Consider the following 19,602-nt stretch of genomic DNA (forward strand, 5'->3'; position numbering starts at 1 on the left):
GAAATGCATTCTCTGTCTGGAGTATGTTAAAGTCTTTATCTTCATTGTCGAGCTATAGAGCATTCTCGTTTAGGCAAACAGCATTACCCCATGGTCTGTATGTCTATTTCTGCTGCGGGGTACACTGGGCTCCACAAGGAATGGACAATGGGGTGTAGAGTAGGATCTTGATCCGAGGCACCAACAGGCTCAAAGCTTTGACTGTTCCCAGAATGCATAGCGCTGCCTCCTATATCACCCCGCCTCCCTGCACAGGATCTCAGTTTTGTAGTTGGTGCTGCAGTAGCAGGCACTTAACAGAGGGGCTGCTCCAGGCAGCCCTAAGAAGAGCTTTTTTTCTGAGAAAAAAAAGTGAAGACTTCAAGGGCAGCAGCAGTGTTACATGTCAGTGGACATTCATAGCTGCAGCTCCCAGCGGCGCTGTACACTCCCGAGCCCTGGTTGCCGGGTAACTACAGCAGGAGGCTCCGGTTTTCTTCTTGTCAGGCACACACAACGGGGGCTCTCCGGGATCGCGTGGCCGCGCTTCGGGAGGTGGTGAGTGGGTCCCGCTTGCGGGACCCGGACTTTATCGCGATCCGGCGCGGTCAGTGGGAGGTGGGCCGCGTGCGCTGGCGGTGGACACTGTGGCAGTACAGGCGATCCCACTAGATCACCAGGGAATGGGACAGGTCAGGTTTTCTCTATAAACCGTTTTATTAGAGCCCGCAGTACCCAGTGGTTTTGCCAGCAGGGGGATAGAGCTTGGACCTGAAGCCCCTCCCCCGGCCCCAGGGCGCCATTTTCTGCAAATGTTCCCACCCTGGAGCTGCATATCTGTCTCTCCCTCATTTCCTGGCAGTGTCTGCGGCACCATTATCCCTCAGCTCACTGTTCCTGGGAATGCTTGGACAAATCCTCCTATGAAAAGGATTGGGTTGAGAATACCGCACAGGATTAAGTGAATTATAGTGAATAATAATAAGTAAAATGTTTTTTTTTTGTCTAATAAGTAAAATGTTGTCTCCGAGAAAAGCTGACGGGTTAGACAATAGTCTAAAATTAGTCACCTTCTACCAGTAAGGATAAACGTCTATGGGTAGAAAAAATGGTGATTGTCAGCGGTGCTCCCAAAGGTCCAAACGTATTTGAGGACAGGAAGAGAAGGCTAGAAAAAAAGTGACCTTGGCAAATCCTCCTATGTAAATTCACCTGGTTGTCAGTGCTGTGACTTTACAAGACACTTAAGTATTCTACCTGCCTTTTTTAGTCAGTGTTAGTTAAGAAAGAGTGCACTTAGTCAGGGTTTCCTAGTACAATTACCCTGTGATATACATCCAGTTCTTACTGTGTACTATTATATATATTGTTATATAGCTGTGTAAGCTAGTCCAGTGCAGTATTATTGTTAGTAATAACCTCTGCATTGTACAGACTGTGACTATTTGTGTGTGCATTTGATAGCTGAGTGGTGTCCATTTCGTGTCTTTCACTCAACCTGCTATCCCTACATTCTATAACCTGAGGGGGCTTGGTGCATCAGGTTTTATCTAATACAGGATTTTCACAAAGATATACTGTATTACGTATTTTTCTCTGTGATTTAGTCACCATATCTCTCCTTTATCTCTGCTGGTGCTGACTACACTGCGCAGGGGTTTGGGCTAGAGGTATTGTGCTGCTGACAGATTGTACTGTGTTACCTGATACTGCAAGTTATATCATGTCTGCTTCTGAGGGTAATGGTTCTGGGGCTGAACACACTGCCGGTGTTGCTGAAGCCGTAGATACCTATGAGGAGAATATAGCAGCTTTGGGCTCTGGTTCTGGGGGCTCCTTGCCCCCCAGTGGGACGGTGGCAACGGGGGCAAATAATGACCTGCCATGGGCCACTTTTTCCACGCTTCTGCATACGCTAGTTCATAAACTAACACCCCCTATGGGACCCCCAATGCCGGTGCAACCGTTTGTGGTCCCTGCAGCTAACCCGCCGTGGGCGGACGATTTATCTGCTCAAATAAAGAAGTTGAACCAGTCCCTGACTACTAAAAAGTCTGACCGTCGCTCGCCTACGTCCAAGGGGTCCTCTAAGCGAGCGCTTGTCTCCTCATAATCCACTGCTGTCATTGACACCTCGTCGGATGAAGACGGCACTTACACTGACCCCACAGGTTCTGACTCAGAAACGGCTGATGGGGAGGGTGGTTCACATGTGGATGTTCCTGATCTTTTGGAGGCTATTAAGTTAATTTTACAGATTACGGATGATCCCGAGCCATCCATTCCTTCTAAGAAACCAGATAGGTTCAAGTGTCAGAAGGTGATTAAACAAGTTTTACCTCACTCTGACCACCTAATTGATATACGTCAGGAACCCTGGGAAAACCCGGGTACGAAGTTTGTGCCTCAAAGGAAGATGCTGGCTCGCTATCCCCTCGCGCCGGAGCTGTCTAAGAATTGGGAAACGCCTCCTCCAGTGGACTCACATGTGGCTAGGATGGTGGTTTCCTCAGCTCTACCGGTCACCACCGTCACGTCTCTAAAAGAGCCTACGGATAAACGTGTGGAGGGTTGTCTGAAAGCGATTTACACCCTCACGGGTGCTGCACAAAGGCCCACTATTGCAGCTACTTGGGCTGCAGAGGCCATTGAAGCATGGGCCTTGGAGTTAGATGCTGAAATCTCCTCTGACCATGCTAGACAATGCTTGTCTTATATTGTCACAGCTTCTCGTTATATTAAAGAGGCGGCTTCTGACGCCGGTATCCTGGCAGCCAAGGCCTCTACTACGTCAATCCTGGCTCGCCGGATATTGTGGCTGAGATCCTGGTCTGTGGATCTGGAGTCTAGAAAAACCCTGGAGGTACTCCCTTTTAAGGGAGATATTCTGTTTGGGGAGGATTTAAATAAGATTGTGGCTGACTTGGCTACTGCCAAAACTGCCTGTCTGCCAAGTACTGCTCCTTCTGTGTCGAAGGCTAAAGGTACTTCCTTTCGCCCCTTTCGTCCTTCAGGTAAAGCAAAAGGTCAGGCGTACAACAAGCAGGCCCGCACTTCTAAACCTGGTAAGCCTAAGCCCAAAAGAGCCTGGGCGGCCCGTCAGCCAGCTTCCAAGACAGATAAGCCTGCCGCATGACAGGGTGGGCCTCCCTCTGGGGGATCCCAGGGTGGGGGGCCGGCTTCTAGGGTATACCCAGGAATGGTTGAAGACCACTTCAGATGCCTGGGTATGGGAAGTCGTCACTCAAGGTTACGCCATAGCATTCAAAAACTGACCCCCTCATCGATTTTGCCAGACAAAGGCAAACACTCTACATTCGGTGGTACAGACCCTCCTAGATACAGGAGTCGTAGTACAGGTGCCTCTTGCGCAGAGGGGCCGGGGGTACTATTCTCCGCTGTTTCTAGTCCCGAATCCAAATGGGTCCTCCCAGCCCATTCTCAACCTCAAGGCATTGAACAGGTTTGTGAAGGTTTCCAAGTTCCGGATGGAAACCCTTCGCTCTATAGTTCTGGCCTTGGAACCTGGGGACTTCATGGTCTCCCTGGATATACAGGATGCTTACCTGCATATTCCTATAGCAGTGTCTCATCAGCAATACCTGAGATTTGCGATTGGCAACTGCCATTACCAGTTTCGGGCATTACCTTTTGGTTTAACAACGGCTCCGCGAGTCTTTACAAAAGTCATGGCGATGATGACGGTGGTACTCCGCCGTCAAGGGGTCAGGATACTGCCGTATTATGGATGACTTGTTAATCCTGGCAAATTCCCCAGAACTTCTCCTGCGTCATCTAGATGTAACGGTCCGGTTTCTCCAAGCCCACGGGTGGCTCATCAACTGGAAGAAGTCATCCCTGATCCCTGCTCAGAGCATGGTGCATCTGGGAGCACTATTCGACACTCACAACCAGCGGTTGTTCCTGTCTCAGGAGAAAGTCCTGAAACTTCAGGACAGGGTTCGTTGCTTCCTATCTCGTCCGCAAGTGTCGATACATTCGGCGATGCAGGTGCTGGGCCTCATGGTGTCAGCATTCGACATGGTGGAGTACGCTCAATTTCACTCTCGCCCTCTCCAGAGGCTGATTCTAGCCAAATGGGACGGCCTGCCTCACCGGATCAGGTCTCAAATGATCTCATTGACTCCGGAGGTCCGTCTGTCGCTGCTGTGGTGGCTCCATGACCAACAACTGTGCAGGGTCCGTCCGTTCTGGATATCCGACTGGGTCCTGTTGACGACAGATGCCAGTCTAAGAAGTTGGGGCGCTGTGCTGGAGCAACACTCCCTTCAGGGGCGGTGGACCAAGGAGGAGTCCCTCCTCTCGATCAATATTCTGGAGTTGCGGGCGGTCTTCAATGCCTTGAACCTAGCCCAGCATTTAATTCAGAACCGTCCTGTTCAAGTACAGTCGGACAACGCCACTACAGTGGCTTACATAAATCATCAAGGCGGCACTCGAAGCCGCCTAGCAATGAAGGAAGTCTCACGGATTCTACAGTGGGCAGAGCGCCATCTACCGGCCATATCGGCAATATTCATTCCGGGAGTCCTGAATTGGGAAGCGGACTTTCTCAGTCGTCAGGACATGCATGCCGGCGAGTGGGGCCTCCATCCAGAACTGTTTCAACTCCTAGTGGAAAGGGGGGGCCTTCCAGACGTAGATCTGATGGCGTCTCGACACAATTACAAGGTTCCGGTCTTCGGAGCAAGGACAAGGGATCCTCAAGCAGCATTCGTGGATGCGCTGGCGGTACCGTGGAGGTTTCGGCTGCCGTACGTGTTCCCTCCGGTGTCACTCCTGCCCAAGGTAATTCGGAAGTTCAAGCAAGAAAAAGGAATTCTGCTTCTCATAGCTCCAGCGTGGCCCAGACGGCACTGGTTCTCAGACCTACAAGGCCTATCGTCAGAGCGTCCAATTCTACTTCCACAACGCCCAGACCTCCTCGTTCAGGGCCCCTGTGTCTACCAGGACCTAGCCCGGCTGTCTTTGACGGCGTGGCTCTTGAAGCTTCCGTCTTAAGGGCTAAAGGGTTTTCTGAGGCGGTCATTCAAACTATGTTGTGGGCCCGGAAACCGGCTTCGGCTCGGATTTACTATAGGGTCTGGCATTCTTACTTTGTTTGGTGCGCATCTAACGATTATGACACTTCCAAGTTTAGTATAGCCAAGTTGGCTTTTCTTCAGCAGGGCCTGGACTTAGGCCTGCGTCTGGCCTCCCTCAAGGTTCAAATATCTGCCTTGTCGGTGTGGTTTCAGAGAAAAATTGCGACCTTACCTGATGTGCATACCTTTACTCAGGGCGTGTTGCGTATCCAACCTCCCTATGTCCCGCCTGTGGCTCTTTGGGACTTGTCGTTGGTTTTGGAGGCGTTACAAGAGTCTCCGTTTGAACCTCTTGGTTCGGCTGACCTTAAGTGGCTTTCCCTTAAGGTGGTGTTTCTGCTGGCTATTGCTTCAGCTAGAAGAGTGTCGGATTTGGGTGCCTTGTCCTGTAGTTCCCCATATCTGATATTTCACCGTGACCGGGCGGTTCTTAGGACTCGTCACGGCTATCTACCTAAGGTGGTTTCTTCGTTCCACCTTAATCAGGAGATTGTAGTTCCGGCACTTGTTTCTCCTGATCTGTCCCCCAAAGAGCGGTCTTTGGATGTGGTACGGGCTCTCCGTATCTATGTGAAGAGAACTGCTCCTATTAGGAAATCTGATTCTCTTTTTGTTGTGTTTGGGATTCACAAACGGGGCTGGCCTGCTCACAAGCAAACTCTGGCCAGATGGATTAGAATGGTGATTGCACATGCTTATGTGAAGGCTGGTCTCTCTGCTCCTGATCACATTAAGGCCCATTCTACTCGGTCTGTTGGACCTTCTTGTGCGGCCCAACGTGGTGCGAACCTTGAACAATTGTGCAAGGCGGCTACGTGGTCCTCTGTGAACACATTCATAAGGTTCTATGCCTTCGATACTGCCGCTTCCCAGGATGCTTCCTTTGGACGCCGGGTTCTTGTGCCCGCTACAGTGCGTCCCCTCCCATAAGGAACTGCTTTAGGACATCCCCATTGTCCATTCCTTGTGGAGCCCAGTGTACCCCGCAGCAGAAAACGAGTTTTATGGTAAGAACTTACCTTTGTTAAAACTCTTTCTGCGAGGTACACTGGGCTCCACAAGGCGCCCACCCTGACGCACTAAGCTTCTTTGGGTTGGTATGGCATTAGCCACTGACACGTCTCCTGTCGTGCGAATGCGGTGTTGTGGCTACTAACCGTTGTCGTCTCTTTTCCTGCTACTGCATTGGACTGGTTAACTAAAAACTGAGATCCTGTGCAGGGAGGCGGGGTGATATAGGAGGCGGCGCTATGCATTCTGGGAACAGTCAAAGCTTTGAGCCTGTTGGTGCCTCGGATCAATATCCTACTCTATACCCCATTGTCCATTCCTTGTGGAGCCCAGTGTACCTCGCAGAAAGAGTTTTAACAAAGGTAAGTTCTTACCATAAAACTCGTTTTATATGGGCTGCATGAAGATAGAACATCTTTTGAGCATTTACTATTCATGAGGCTGTGAAGATCTCATGTGCTGGTAGGAACATTCTCACTGAGCTCGTGAGAAGCATTGTGTGACATCATGAAACTATCAGATTTCTATACATTGGCTGTGTATGGTCACATGATCTGCTGCCATACTGTAAGTCAGTCTACAGGTGAACAGTTACTTAAACTTAAGGGCCCTACACACTGGCCGCCGAGCTGCCCAACGGTCGTTATGGCCATCAGACGACCCGGCGGCGGGGGGAGTGAAGTTTCTCTCTCCCCCCCCCCCCCCCCCCCCCGTCACCTGACTCCATATCCCTGCATGCTAATATGTACGATATTGTCCATATTGGCTGCAGGTATGAACGAGCCGGCACCAACGATGAACGAGCGCGGGGCTGCACATCGTTCATCGTTGGTGCCTACACACTGAAAGATATGAATGATATCTCGTTCATTAATGAACGAGATCATTCATATCTTTCCGTAAAATCTTTAAGTGTGTAGGGCCCATTAGTGTTCAAAAAAAGAAGAGATGTTTGTAAGTCAGTTGAAAATACTGAAGCTGCAGGTCAAGTAACCTTTCCCCCTACCCCCTCCGCAGGGTGACTTACCCAGCTACTGCTGTCTTCCACTGCTCCTGGCTCCCGCCACTCTTGACTTAGTGTACCATGCAGGAGCTGGAAGCCAGAGATCCGGAGATCAAGCACCAGTCTCTGCTAGCTGCCACCTGACAAGGAGCCGGGCGCACCGCACTACAGTGCTAAAACTACAGTTCCTGACAGCCCTTGCTTCCAGCACCAATCTTTCTGGTTGGAGCAAGAATCTGGTAATGTATGGGAGCAAATGACAATCAACCATTTGCTCCCAAAAGCCAGAAAATTTGCAAAAATGGTTGTACAGTAAAATTAAATCAAACGGATTTAACAAATGTATCTGAATTTCCGTTTTCCAGTGTTTGGAAGCACATGGGAAATTTTTTCTGCATACATTACCAGATTTTCATTCCAACCAGAAAGATTGGACAGATATTTTTATAGTGTGTATCCAGCCTTAACTCTAAATCTAACCCTAAACTTAATGTCAGCATTTAATTTGTTGACATTTTGCAGATGACAACATGTTAGCTTTTGACATTTCATGAATGTCGACATCATAACTCTCAACATTGTAATGATGACATTATGAACATTGTAACATGCATCCTCCCTAGAGCAAATATTGCCCTTTTTATTCATTTCTCCATTAACTTGTGATTTTGCCCCAAACATTCCAACTTTGTCCAATCCAGAGTATTAAATAGAATTTACTACTGCCTAATCTCGCATTGTCTGGTCTTGTGTTTCAGAATATCCAGGATCTGTGCTCCTCAGGGAATGTACCGAGGTTCAGTGACCAGCTGCAGCAGTTATACGGAGCAGTGATCAAAGCTGGTGGTATGTTGACGTGAGGGGAAAATCCAATAGGGTTAATTAACTGAGATAGTGTATATAAAAGTGTTGTTTACTGCTTAACACAGAGAAGTATGCTTTTCATACCACTTGAACAACAACTATGCTTTTATGGCTGCTAATGTAATAGTTTTTTTCTCTATCGTCCTAGTGGATGCTGGGGTTCCTGAAAGGACCATGGGGAATAGCGGCTCCGCAGGAGACAGGGCACAAAAAGTAAAGCTTTCCGATCAGGTGGTGTGCACTGGCTCCTCCCCCTATGACCCTCCTCCAAGCCTCAGTTAGATTTTTGTGCCCGGCCGAGAAGGGTGCAATCTAGGTGGCTCTCCTAAAGAGCTGCTTAGAAAAGTTTAGCTTAGGTTTTTTATTTTACAGTGAGTCCTGCTGGCAACAGGATCACTGCAACGAGGGACTTAGGGGAGAAGAAGTGAACTCACCTGCGTGCAGGATGGATTGGCTTCTTGGCTACTGGACATCAGCTCCAGAGGGACGATCACAGGTACAGCCTGGATGGTCACCGGAGCCTCGCCGCCGGCCCCCTTGCAGATGCTGAAACAAGAAGAGGTCCAAAATCGGCGGCAGAAGACTCCTCAGTCTTCTAAAGGTAGCGCACAGCACTGCAGCTGTGCGCCATTTTCCTCTCAGCACACTTCACACGGCAGTCACTGAGGGTGCAGGGCGCTGGGAGGGGAGCGCCCTGGGAGGCAAATGAAAACCTATTTGGCTAAAAAAATACCTCACATATAGCCTCCGGGGGCTATATGGAGATATTTAACCCCTGCCAGAATCCACTAAAGAGCGGGAGACGAGCCCGCCGGAAAAGGGGCGGGGCCTATCTCCTCAGCACACAGCGCCATTTTCCTTACACAGCTCCGCTGGTCAGGACGGCTCCCAGGTCTCTCCCCTGCACTGCACTACAGAAACAGGGTAAAACAAGAGAGGGGGGGCAAAATAGTGGCAAAAATTATATTATAAAAGCAGCTATACAGGGAGCACTTATTATAAGGCTATCCCTGTCATATATAGCGCTTTGGTGTGTGCTGGCAAACTCTCCCTCTGTCTCCCCAAAGGGCTAGTGGGGTCCTGTCTTCGTTAAGAGCATTCCCTGTGTGTCTGCTGTGTGTCGGTACGTGTGTGTCGACATGTATGAGGACGATATTGGTGTGGAGGCGGAGCAATTGCCAAATATGGGGATGTCACCTCCTAGGGGGTCGACACCAGAATGGATGCCTTTATTTATGGAATTACGGGATAGTGTCAACACGCTAAAGCAGTCGTTTGACGACATGAGACGGCCGGACAATCAATTAGTGCCTGTCCAGGCGCCTCAAACACCGTCAGGGGCTGTAAAACGCCCTTTGCCTCAGTCGGTCGACACAGACCCAGACACAGGCACTGATTCCAGTGGCGACGGTGACGAATCAACCGTATTTTCCAGTAGGGCCACACGTTATATGATTTTGGCAATGAAGGAGGCGTTACATTTAGCTGATACTACAGGTACCACTAAACAGGGTATTATGTGGGGTGTGAAAAAACTACCTATAGTTTTTCCTGAGTCAGAAGAACTAAATGAGGTGTGTGATGAAGCGTGGGTTGCCCCCGATAAAAAGATGCTAATTTCAAAGAAGTTATTGGCTTTATACCCTTTCCCGCCAGAGGTTAGGGCGCGCTGGGAAACACCTCCTAGGGTGGACAAGGCGCTCACACGCTTATCTAAACAGGTGGCGTTACCCTCTCCTGAGACGGCCGCACTTAAAGATCCAGCAGATAGGAGGATGGAAAATATCCAAAAAAGTATATACACACATACAGGTGTTATACTACGACCAGCTATAGCGACAGCCTGGATGTGCAGTGCTGGAGTAGCTTGGTCAGAGTCCCTGATTGAAAATATTGATACCCTGGATAGGGACAATGTTTTACTGTCTTTAGAGCAAATAAAGGATGCATTTCTTTATATGCGTGATGCACAGAGGGATATCTGCACACTGGCATCACGGGTAAGTGCTATGTCCATTTCGGCCAGAAGAAGTTTATGGACGCGACAGTGGTCAGGCGATGCGGACTCAAAACGGCATATGGAAGTTTTGCCGTATAAAGGGGAGGAGTTATTTGGAGTCGGTCTATCAGATTTGGTGGCCACGGCTACAGCCGGGAAATCCACCTTTTTACCTCAAGTTACTCCCCAACAGAAAAAGACACCGACTTTTCAACCGCAGCCCTTTCGTTCCTTTAAAAACAAGAGAGCAAAGGGATATTCATATCTGCCACGAGGCAGAGGAAGGGGGAAGAGACAGCAACAGGCAGCTCCTTCCCAGGAACAGAAGCCCTCCCCCGCTTCTACAAAAGCCTCAGCATGACGCTGGGGCTTCTCAAGCGGACTCGGGGGCGGTGGGCGGTCGTCTCAAGAATTTCAGCGCGCAGTGGGCTCACTCGCAGGTAGATCCCTGGATCCTGCAGATAATATCTCAGGGATACAGGTTGGAACTAGAGACAGATCCACCTCGCCGTTTCCTGAAGTCTGCTTTACCAACGTCCCCCTCCGAAAGGGAGACGGTCTTGGAAGCCATTCACAAGCTGTACTCTCAGCAGGTGATAGTCAAGGTACCTCTTCTACAACAAGGAAAGGGGTATTATTCCACTCTATTTGTGGTACCGAAGCCGGATGGCTCGGTAAGACCTATTCTAAATCTGAAGTCCTTGAACCTGTACATAAAGAAGTTCAAGTTCAAGATGGAGTCACTCAGAGCAGTGATAGCGAACCTGGAAGAAGGGGACTTTATGGTATCCTTGGACATCAAGGATGCGTACCTCCACGTTCCAATTTACCCCTCACACCAGGGGTACCTCAGGTTCGTCGTACAAAACTGTCACTATCAGTTTCAGACGCTGCCGTTCGGATTGTCCACGGCACCTCGGGTCTTTACAAAGGTAATGGCCGAGATGATGATTCTTCTTCGAAGAAAAGGCGTATTAATTATCCCATACTTGGACGATCTCCTGATAAGGGCAAGGTCCAGAGAACAGCTAGAGATGGGATTAGCACTGTCTCAAGAAGTGCTAAAACAGCACGGGTGGATTCTGAATATTCCAAAATCCCAGTTAATGCCGACAACTCGTCTGCTGTTCCTAGGGATGATTCTGGACACGGTTCAGAAAAAGGTTTTTCTCCCGGAGGAAAAAGCCAAGGAGTTATCCGAGCTTGTCAGGAACCTCCTAAAACCAGGAAAGGTGTCTGTACATCAATGCACAAGAGTCCTGGGAAAAATGGTGGCTTCTTACGAAGCAATTCCATTCGGCAGATTCCACGCAAGAATTTTCCAGAGGGATCTGTTGGACAAATGGTCAGGGTCGCATCTTCAGATGCACCAGCGGATAACCCTGTCTCCAAGGACAAGGGTATCTCTTCTGTGGTGGTTGCAGAGTGCTCATCTATTGGAGGGCCGCAGATTCGGCATACAGGATTGGATCCTGGTGACCACGGACGCCAGCCTGAGAGGCTGGGGAGCAGTCACACAAGGAAGAAACTTCCAGGGAGTGTGGACGAGCCTGGAAACGTCTCTTCACATAAACATTCTGGAACTAAGAGCAATCTACAATGCTCTAAGCCAGGCAGAACCTCTGCTTCAGGGAAAACCGGTGTTGATCCAGTCGGACAACATCACGGCAGTCGCCCATGTGAACAGACAGGGCGGCACAAGAAGCAGGAGTGCAATGGCAGAAGCTGCAAGGATTCTTCGCTGGGCAGAGAATCATGTAATAGCACTGTCAGCAGTGTTCATCCCGGGAGTGGACAACTGGGAAGCAGACTTCCTCAGCAGACACGACCTTCACCCGGGAGAGTGGGGACTTCATCCAGAAGTCTTCCACATGCTGGTAACCCGTTGGGAAAGACCAATGGTGGACATGATGGCGTCTCGCCTCAACAAAAAACTGGACAGGTATTGCGCCAGGTCAAGAGATCCGCAGGCAATAGCTGTGGACGCGCTGGTAACGCCTTGGGTGTACCAGTCGGTGTATGTGTTTCCTCCTCTGCCTCTCATACCAAAAGTATTGAGAATTATACGGCAAAGAGGCGTAAGAACGATACTAGTGGTTCCGGATTGGCCAAGAAGGACTTGGTACCCGGAACTTCAAGAGATGATCACGGAAGATCCGTGGCCTCTACCTCTAAGGAGGGACTTGCTTCAGCAGGGTCCCTGTCTGTTTCAAGACTTACCGCGGCTGCGTTTGACGGCATGGCGGTTGAACGCCGGATCCTAAAGGAAAAAGGCATGCCGGAAGAAGTCATTCCTACTTTGATTAAAGCAAGGAAGGAAGTAACCGTGCAACATTATCACCGCATTTGGCGAAAATATGTTGCGTGGTGCGAGGATCGGAGTGCTCCGACGGAGGAATTTCAACTGGGTCGATTCCTACATTTCCTGCAATCAGGATTGTCTATGGGTCTCAAATTGGGATCTATTAAGGTTCAAATTTCGGCCCTGTCGATTTTCTTCCAGAAAGAATTGGCTTCAGTCCCTGAAGTCCAGACTTTTGTTAAGGGAGTGCTGCATATACAGCCTCCTGTGGTGCCTCCAGTGGCACCGTGGGATCTCAATGTGGTTTTGGACTTTCTAAAATCTCATTGGTTTGAACCACTAAAAAATGTGGATTTGAAATATCTCACATGGAAAGTGACCATGCTACTAGCCAGGAGAGTGTCAGAACTGGCAGCTTTATCTTACAAAAGCCCATATCTGATTTTCCATTCGGACAGGGCGGAACTGCGGACTCGTCCGCATTTTCTCCCTAAGGTGGTGTCAGCATTTCATCTGAACCAGCCTATTGTAGTGCCTGCGGCTACAAGTGACTTGGAGGACTCCAAGTTACTGGACGTTGTCAGAGCATTGAAAATATATATTGCAAGGACAGCTGGAGTCAGAAAATCTGACTCGTTGTTTATATTGTATGCACCCAACAAGATGGGTGCTCCTGCGTCTAAGCAGACGATTGCTCGTTGGATCTGTAGCACAATCCAACTTGCACATTCTGTGGCAGGCCTGCCACAGCCTAAATCTGTAAGGGCCCACTCCACAAGGAAGGTGGGCTCATCTTGGGCGGCTGCCCGAGGGGTCTCGGCATTACAACTTTGCCGAGCAGCTACGTGGTCAGGGGAGAACACGTTTGTAAAATTTTACAAATTTGATACTCTGGCTAAGGAGGACCTGGAGTTCTCTCATTCGGTGCTGCAGAGTCATCCGCACTCTCCCGCCCGTTTGGGAGCTTTGGTATAATCCCCATGGTCCTTTCAGGAACCCCAGCATCCACTAGGACGATAGAGAAAATAAGAATTTACTTACCGATAATTCTATTTCTCGGAGTCCGTAGTGGATGCTGGGCGCCCATCCCAAGTGCGGATTATCTGCAATAATTGTACATAGTTATTGTTAACTAATTCGGGTTATTGTTGTAGGGAGCCATCTTTCAGAGGCTCCTCTGTTATCATACTGTTAACTGGGTTTAGATCACAAGTTGTACGGTGTGATTGGTGTGGCTGGTATGAGTCTTACCCGGGATTCAAAATTCCTCCCTTATTGTGTACGCTCGTCCGGGCACAGTACCTAACTGAGGCTTGGAGGAGGGTCATAGGGGGAGGAGCCAGTGCACACCACCTGATCGGAAAGCTTTACTTTTTGTGCCCTGTCTCCTGCGGAGCCGCTATTCCCCATGGTCCTTTCAGGAACCCCAGCATCCACTACGGACTCCGAGAAATAGAATTATCGGTAAGTAAATTCTTATTTTTTATTATTTAATGGTTGAGTAATGGCACAGGCTTCAGGATATTGCAGCCATCTTGTGTTTTTCCATATTAAGGTGGAAGCGAGCAGGCCAAACCTCTGCATAAACCACGGTCTGTGGATGAGAACAGTGGCTGTGTAGAAGTGAAGGAAGCTTCAAGTGCTCAAGAAGATGGTGACAATGGACAAGGACAGAAGTTGACCCAGGTTTGTCTATATGTATCATCTACTGGCTGCCAAGTGCAAATGGCATTCATGTCTTACCTTATTACCTGCCATGCGCGCTATGTTCAGCCAGTGATGCAATAACTGACCCTTGTTTGACTTCTATACCTAACATGTAGAATACATCACACAAAAGAGCTACTAGTGTTGCATATGTTTTAGAAGCTCATCAGAACTATTACTATCTCAGCAAGGGCGTTTTAGGAGAGGAGGGGGCCCGTGTGCAGCCTCCAGGTGGGCCCCCTCTTCTCCACGGCGCTGTGGGCTCCGGCATTGTGCCACAGTCTACTGGGTGATTCTCCAGAAAGTAAAAATAAAGTCCCGTACATCACACGTTTTTATTTTTATTTTCCTTTTAAACTGGGCTGTTAAAAAATAGTTCTTATATGTAAACTAAATTGCTTAATAGCAATGCCTCACCCTGTTACTTAACACCCACTAAAATCTTGGTACTTTGGAGAGGTATGTCGTTTGAATTTGTGTAGCTGTTCCGTGCATCATGGAGAATCGCCCTACTGCGCATTCGCACTGGTCTCCGGAAACACAGCGCCTGCCATGGTCCGGAGACTAATTACGTACTGCACATACGCGGCGGACATTTTGGGAGCGATTTTCCGCAGCGCCCATCGTGGGACTCTCCAAAAAGGTAAGTATTAAAACAACATGGGTGCAGTGTTGGCGCCCCCTGGACACAGGGGTCCGTGTACGCGGCACACGTTGCACCCATGATAGAAACACCAACATATATCAGATTAAGGTGTGATGAAAGGGTTTTCTCCTATGCACAAAAGAATCCTCATTAGTAAACTAATGTAGAATGGCATTGAAGTAGAAATGCTGGTATCAGGACAATAGCTTGCAGTAAGTTAAATAACATATACTGTACCTTAAAGAGACTATAACCCAGAATTTCCCATTACAGTCCAGGTTTTAAGGCTATCCATGCTTGAGTGGAGGTGACTTAATTAGTACCTCAGTTAATATGACTTAACCATTTGGCCTCAACCATGGATATCCTTAAAACCTGGACTGTAGTGGTGGAGTTTGGGAAACTAAAGAAGATCGCAACAAGTCACCGCAGTCTATAGTATACTTTGAAAGAGTTTAGGACATTTCACCAAGTATAAACAAATTTTTATTAGTAAACAGCAATAACAGTCACCTGTTTGTTAGCATCCCGCAGACTAGCTATAGGGGAGAGAACAAAGCTGGGTCCCATTGTACAGTTTTTATCCCTTTTGATTGCATAACACTTGCTTCATAAAATTAATGATTTTTTTACCAAAGGAACTGTGTTTTTTAATCACTTTGAGATTTCATTTTATCATATTCATAAAACATTTATACAGGTTGAGTATCCCATATCCAAATATTCCGAAATATGGACTTTTTTGAGTGAGAGTGAGATACTTTGTTTTTTGATGGCTCAATGTACACAAACTTTGTTTAATACACAAAGCTATTAAAAATATTGTATTAAATGACCATCAGGCTGTGTGTATAAGGTGTATATGAAACATAAATGAATTGTGTGAATGTACACACACATTGTTCAATGCACAAAGTTACAAAAAATATTGGCTAAAATGACCTTCAGACTGTGTGTATAAGGTGTATATGAAACATAAATGCATTCTGTGCTTAGACTTAGGTCCATCACCATGATATCTCATTATGGTATGCAATTATTCCAAACTACGGAAAAATCCGATATCCAAAATACCTCTGGTCCCAAGCATTTTGGATAAGGGATACTCAACCTGTATTCCCAAAATGTAATGCTTTAAAAGCATTTGAACCGATTGTTTTGTCCACAAAAGCCCCAGTGACCTTTTCCTAGGAATCCATTGGTGTTTTGTGCTATTCCTTGTCAGCAGGTCTAAGACCTTGAAGCACGCCGACGGAATAAGCAACTCTAGTACACAACTAGTGCTTTAGAAGCAGCATAGGAATGCCAGGGAACATTTATAAAACCTGTTGCACTGTAACCTTAACCTGAAGCAGCCAACCAGCTTATTTCTTTCATTTTGTGAATCCCACTAGAAAAATGACAGTCCGATGTTTGTTTGTTTTTGGTGGGAGAGGTTGTTTTTTTTTAAATAAAATAAAAAGAAAACCTGCTTCTGAATATATACATTCCTTGTTCCTGGGATGCAGTAACCACGTCAACATTCAAAATGTTGACAATAATGTCGAACCCACAATGTCGACAGTTAAAAAAATGTCACAGAAAAGGAAAAACAGCGCTAGTGCAAGGAGTAAGGCAATATTAAAGCGAGATGGAATGTATAAAAAATGTCACATTTTTAATAAGGAAACAAATGTAATTGTTGAAATTTATTAAATGTGTGACATTTTAATCCATTCCATCTCACTGTAATATTGCCTTATTCACTGCACTAGCGCTGTTTTCCATTTCTGTGGTTATACAGTGTTGTGGGGTTTGACTTCTCATTTTCCAAACAGCTGCTATAGAAACGCCTCCTTGTGTCTTGCCTGAATATTTGGTATTTTCCACCTTTGCAAAATGTCGACTGTTCACAATGTCGACATGTGAAATATAAACATTCTATAGTGAGGGGAGGGACAGGGTTAGGCTGCAGTATGAGAGGATTAGGCACTAGGGGGAGGGTTATGGTTAGACACTTAAGATAATATATTAAAGAAAATCTGCAGTCTTCCCGCAGTATCTGACCCTGAACCTGATGGTAAACACTTGTATATCATACCTAACATCAATGGAGGCCACACTTTGCCTACTGGTTACTTTTGATTCTTCTCCACTATTATTTTCTTCATGTAAGCTCTGTTGCTATAAACCTCATATAGTCTGAGGATTGTCCGTAACATAAACCATAACATCTTAACACTTAACTATAATAAATAAAGACACGGAGACTTGAATTTGGCAGAAATTGTTAGCTATTTATTTAAGTGAACTATTAACTTTGAATAATTAAACTAAAGTATGGTGGGCAGAAAGAACAGCTAAACAACCCTATCCCATAGATAACTATCTTATAAAACAGAACTTACGTAAACCTTCCAACACACAAATAGGTATCCGCTCAACCTCCATCCTGACTACCCACCCGTGAAGGTGATGAGGCTGCCACCCGTGAAGGTGGTCCAGCAGATGTAAAACCAGTCAGCGAAGGAGAGCGCACCTGAAATCAACAACCAAATGACCTCCAATTCACTCTTTAATCCAACAAATGTTAACTTGCCGTTCTTTCCCGCCAACAGCGAAGTTCTGTTCTACAGAACTACGCACCGCCACCATACACCTAACCTACCGAACCAACCACCGAAAACAGATCCTCCAAAAATATAGATAGTCCCTGTCCTGTCAAGTGCACACCATCCGGTCTAAACAAGTAGAAGTGCCGGAACTTGATCCGCTGATGCCAAACCACAGCACCGCCATGGGCCACCACAAACTTAGCCACCGCGGCATTCACCTTCCGGCGAGCCACATCGATCGCTCGACCATCCACCACTCCACGCCAACACAACCGCGGCACCATACAAGACCAGATAAGCCTACAGCCTGGCCAAGCGTCAGAAATCACTTGCAGATCCTGAATAATGGCCAATCGAAGATTCACTGCCTTCCTCCTACCTAGGTCGTTCCCTCCTAAGTGAATCACCAACAGTTTGGGGATGCCAAACCGCCGAACCTGCTCCATAAGCTTCGCTTTCAGGTCATGCCAAAGCATACCACGCACACCTAACCACCGCACATCATCCGAGCCCACAAAGCAAGGAGCCCCTTCCGCAGCCAAAAATTTGGCTGCCCAATAAACATAGGAATGGCCAATCACCCACACATCACACACATCCACCCGCCAACCTAAAAGGGGAAAAAACAGATAAACAAATGTGAATATGTGAGGTAAAACCAAACCCAGCCCAGAACAAGAACCAACTATCAGAACGAGGATCTGCCAAAAAGAAAAAATTTGAATAGAGGACTATAACTTTCCTCTTGAACAAGCTTCAGGCCAATCGAAGCAACAGAAAGACACAAAAGGAAAAAACAAAATAACAAAAAAAAAAGGGGGGGGGGGAGGTTAGAGCTGGGAGGGGGGGGGGGGTTGGGGGGAACACAGAATAACTCGGCTGGAGGTGAAACGTAAAAACCTGCTGAGGAACTTGTAATTAGATGCCAATTAGCCGAATTGAATAAATTAAGCCAAATCAGTTAGTCAGTTCAGGCAAAAAATTGCGAAGCACTCCAGACCCCCACTGCCAGCAGTGGCGAGTAGCTAGCCATCCGAGTAGGGAGGACGGGAGACAAACAATACAGTACGAACACACTGAACTGAAACACACAATGCAGTAACACAAACAACATGTTAGTAGAACAAACTCGCCTACGCAACAACGGGCCGAATGTAACGCTTATAAGCCGCCGACTTCCAGCGGCCCAAAGCCTTAATTTCGTCCACGGCGCGCCCTGCAGATGCTGCGGAAGTGGCGGCCCCTATTCTAAAGGAATGGGAACCAAAGTCCCTAGGCGAGAGGCCCAAACTGGACAGGCAGCGCCGCATCATCCATGTAAACTGATACCTCGTCAATGGCGACCCGTCGTAATGCAGGAGCCAAGACCCCTCAGACGAGGGCCTGACCTCCGCATACCGACCAGCCAATGCCACCGGACAACAGTCCCCACCACCCGATGGTGTCAAAGTGAGCCAATGCCCTCTACCCATCTGATCAGTTTTGGAGCGGTGCAGCCTGCACAGCACGGACCCCCCCACAATAACATCCGCGTGCCACATAAAGGCCTCGGTTTTCTTAGAAGCCGCAACCAGCTCAGAAACCCGGAATGCACCATGGAACGCCATGGAAAAGGCCAGCTGAAACAGGAGCGTTTCAAAACGGGAGTCCGCCACCCCCGCCACCGCCCCTAAGAGGGAAGAAAGCAGGGACGCATCAATAGGGCGTCGGCCATCGGGAGGCACCGGAGCCGAACGCGCCCAACCTCTAAGCGCCCTTGCCAGCAGGAAACCCTTCGTAAAATCCGGCATACCCTTCAATTTAGAATAAAAGGATATCCCGGCGAGGTACCGAGACACCACGGCCCTCGATCTCCCCGTTACGAAGAGTTGCCAAACGAAGTCCAGCAACAAGCTCTGACCCCTCTTACCTCTAGGCCCTTTGTCACGGGAAAAGTCTTCCCACTCCTTCCAGGCCCTACGGTATCCAGCGAGAGTGGACGGAGCCAAAGACAGCTCTGCTAGTCCTTCCAATCCGCCATGATGACCTGCCAAACATAAGAAGGGCAGGACAAACCTACCGAATCAGCCTCCGGGGCCAACAAACAGAACCTATCCCACTGCCCCCTGGACAAAGCGTCGGCGATCCCATTATCTACCCCGGGGACGTGTTGCGCCCGAAACAGAATATTGCAGCACAAACAGGTTAGCACGAGCCGTGACAGCACTCGGAGGACCCGCAGGGCCTTAGCCCTTTGGTTGTTAACCGCATGCACGACCCCCAAGTTATCGCAACGGAAGAGAATACTGCGATCGCGCAGTCGCTCCCCCCAAACTTCTAAGGCCACCATGATGGGAAAGAGCTCCAGCAACAACAGGTCGCCGGTCAGCCCCTCCCTCGCCCAAGACTCAGG

At 48.2% G+C, this 19,602-nt stretch overlaps 1 protein-coding gene across 1 annotated transcript in view; it reads left to right on the forward strand.

The window, feature by feature from the left end:
* Positions 1-19,602, forward strand: part of NHEJ1 (non-homologous end joining factor 1) — a 529,484-nt gene that overhangs the window by 503,201 nt on the left and 6,681 nt on the right. The window contains exons 6-7 of the mRNA XM_063933877.1: positions 7,857-7,944; positions 13,819-13,949. Coding sequence (XP_063789947.1) covers positions 7,857-7,944; positions 13,819-13,949 — 219 coding nt within the window. The remainder of the gene's footprint in view (positions 1-7,856; positions 7,945-13,818; positions 13,950-19,602) is intronic.

This window comes from Pseudophryne corroboree, chromosome 7 (genome assembly GCF_028390025.1).
Source record: "Pseudophryne corroboree isolate aPseCor3 chromosome 7, aPseCor3.hap2, whole genome shotgun sequence".
Taxonomy (NCBI): Eukaryota; Metazoa; Chordata; class Amphibia; order Anura; family Myobatrachidae; genus Pseudophryne; species Pseudophryne corroboree.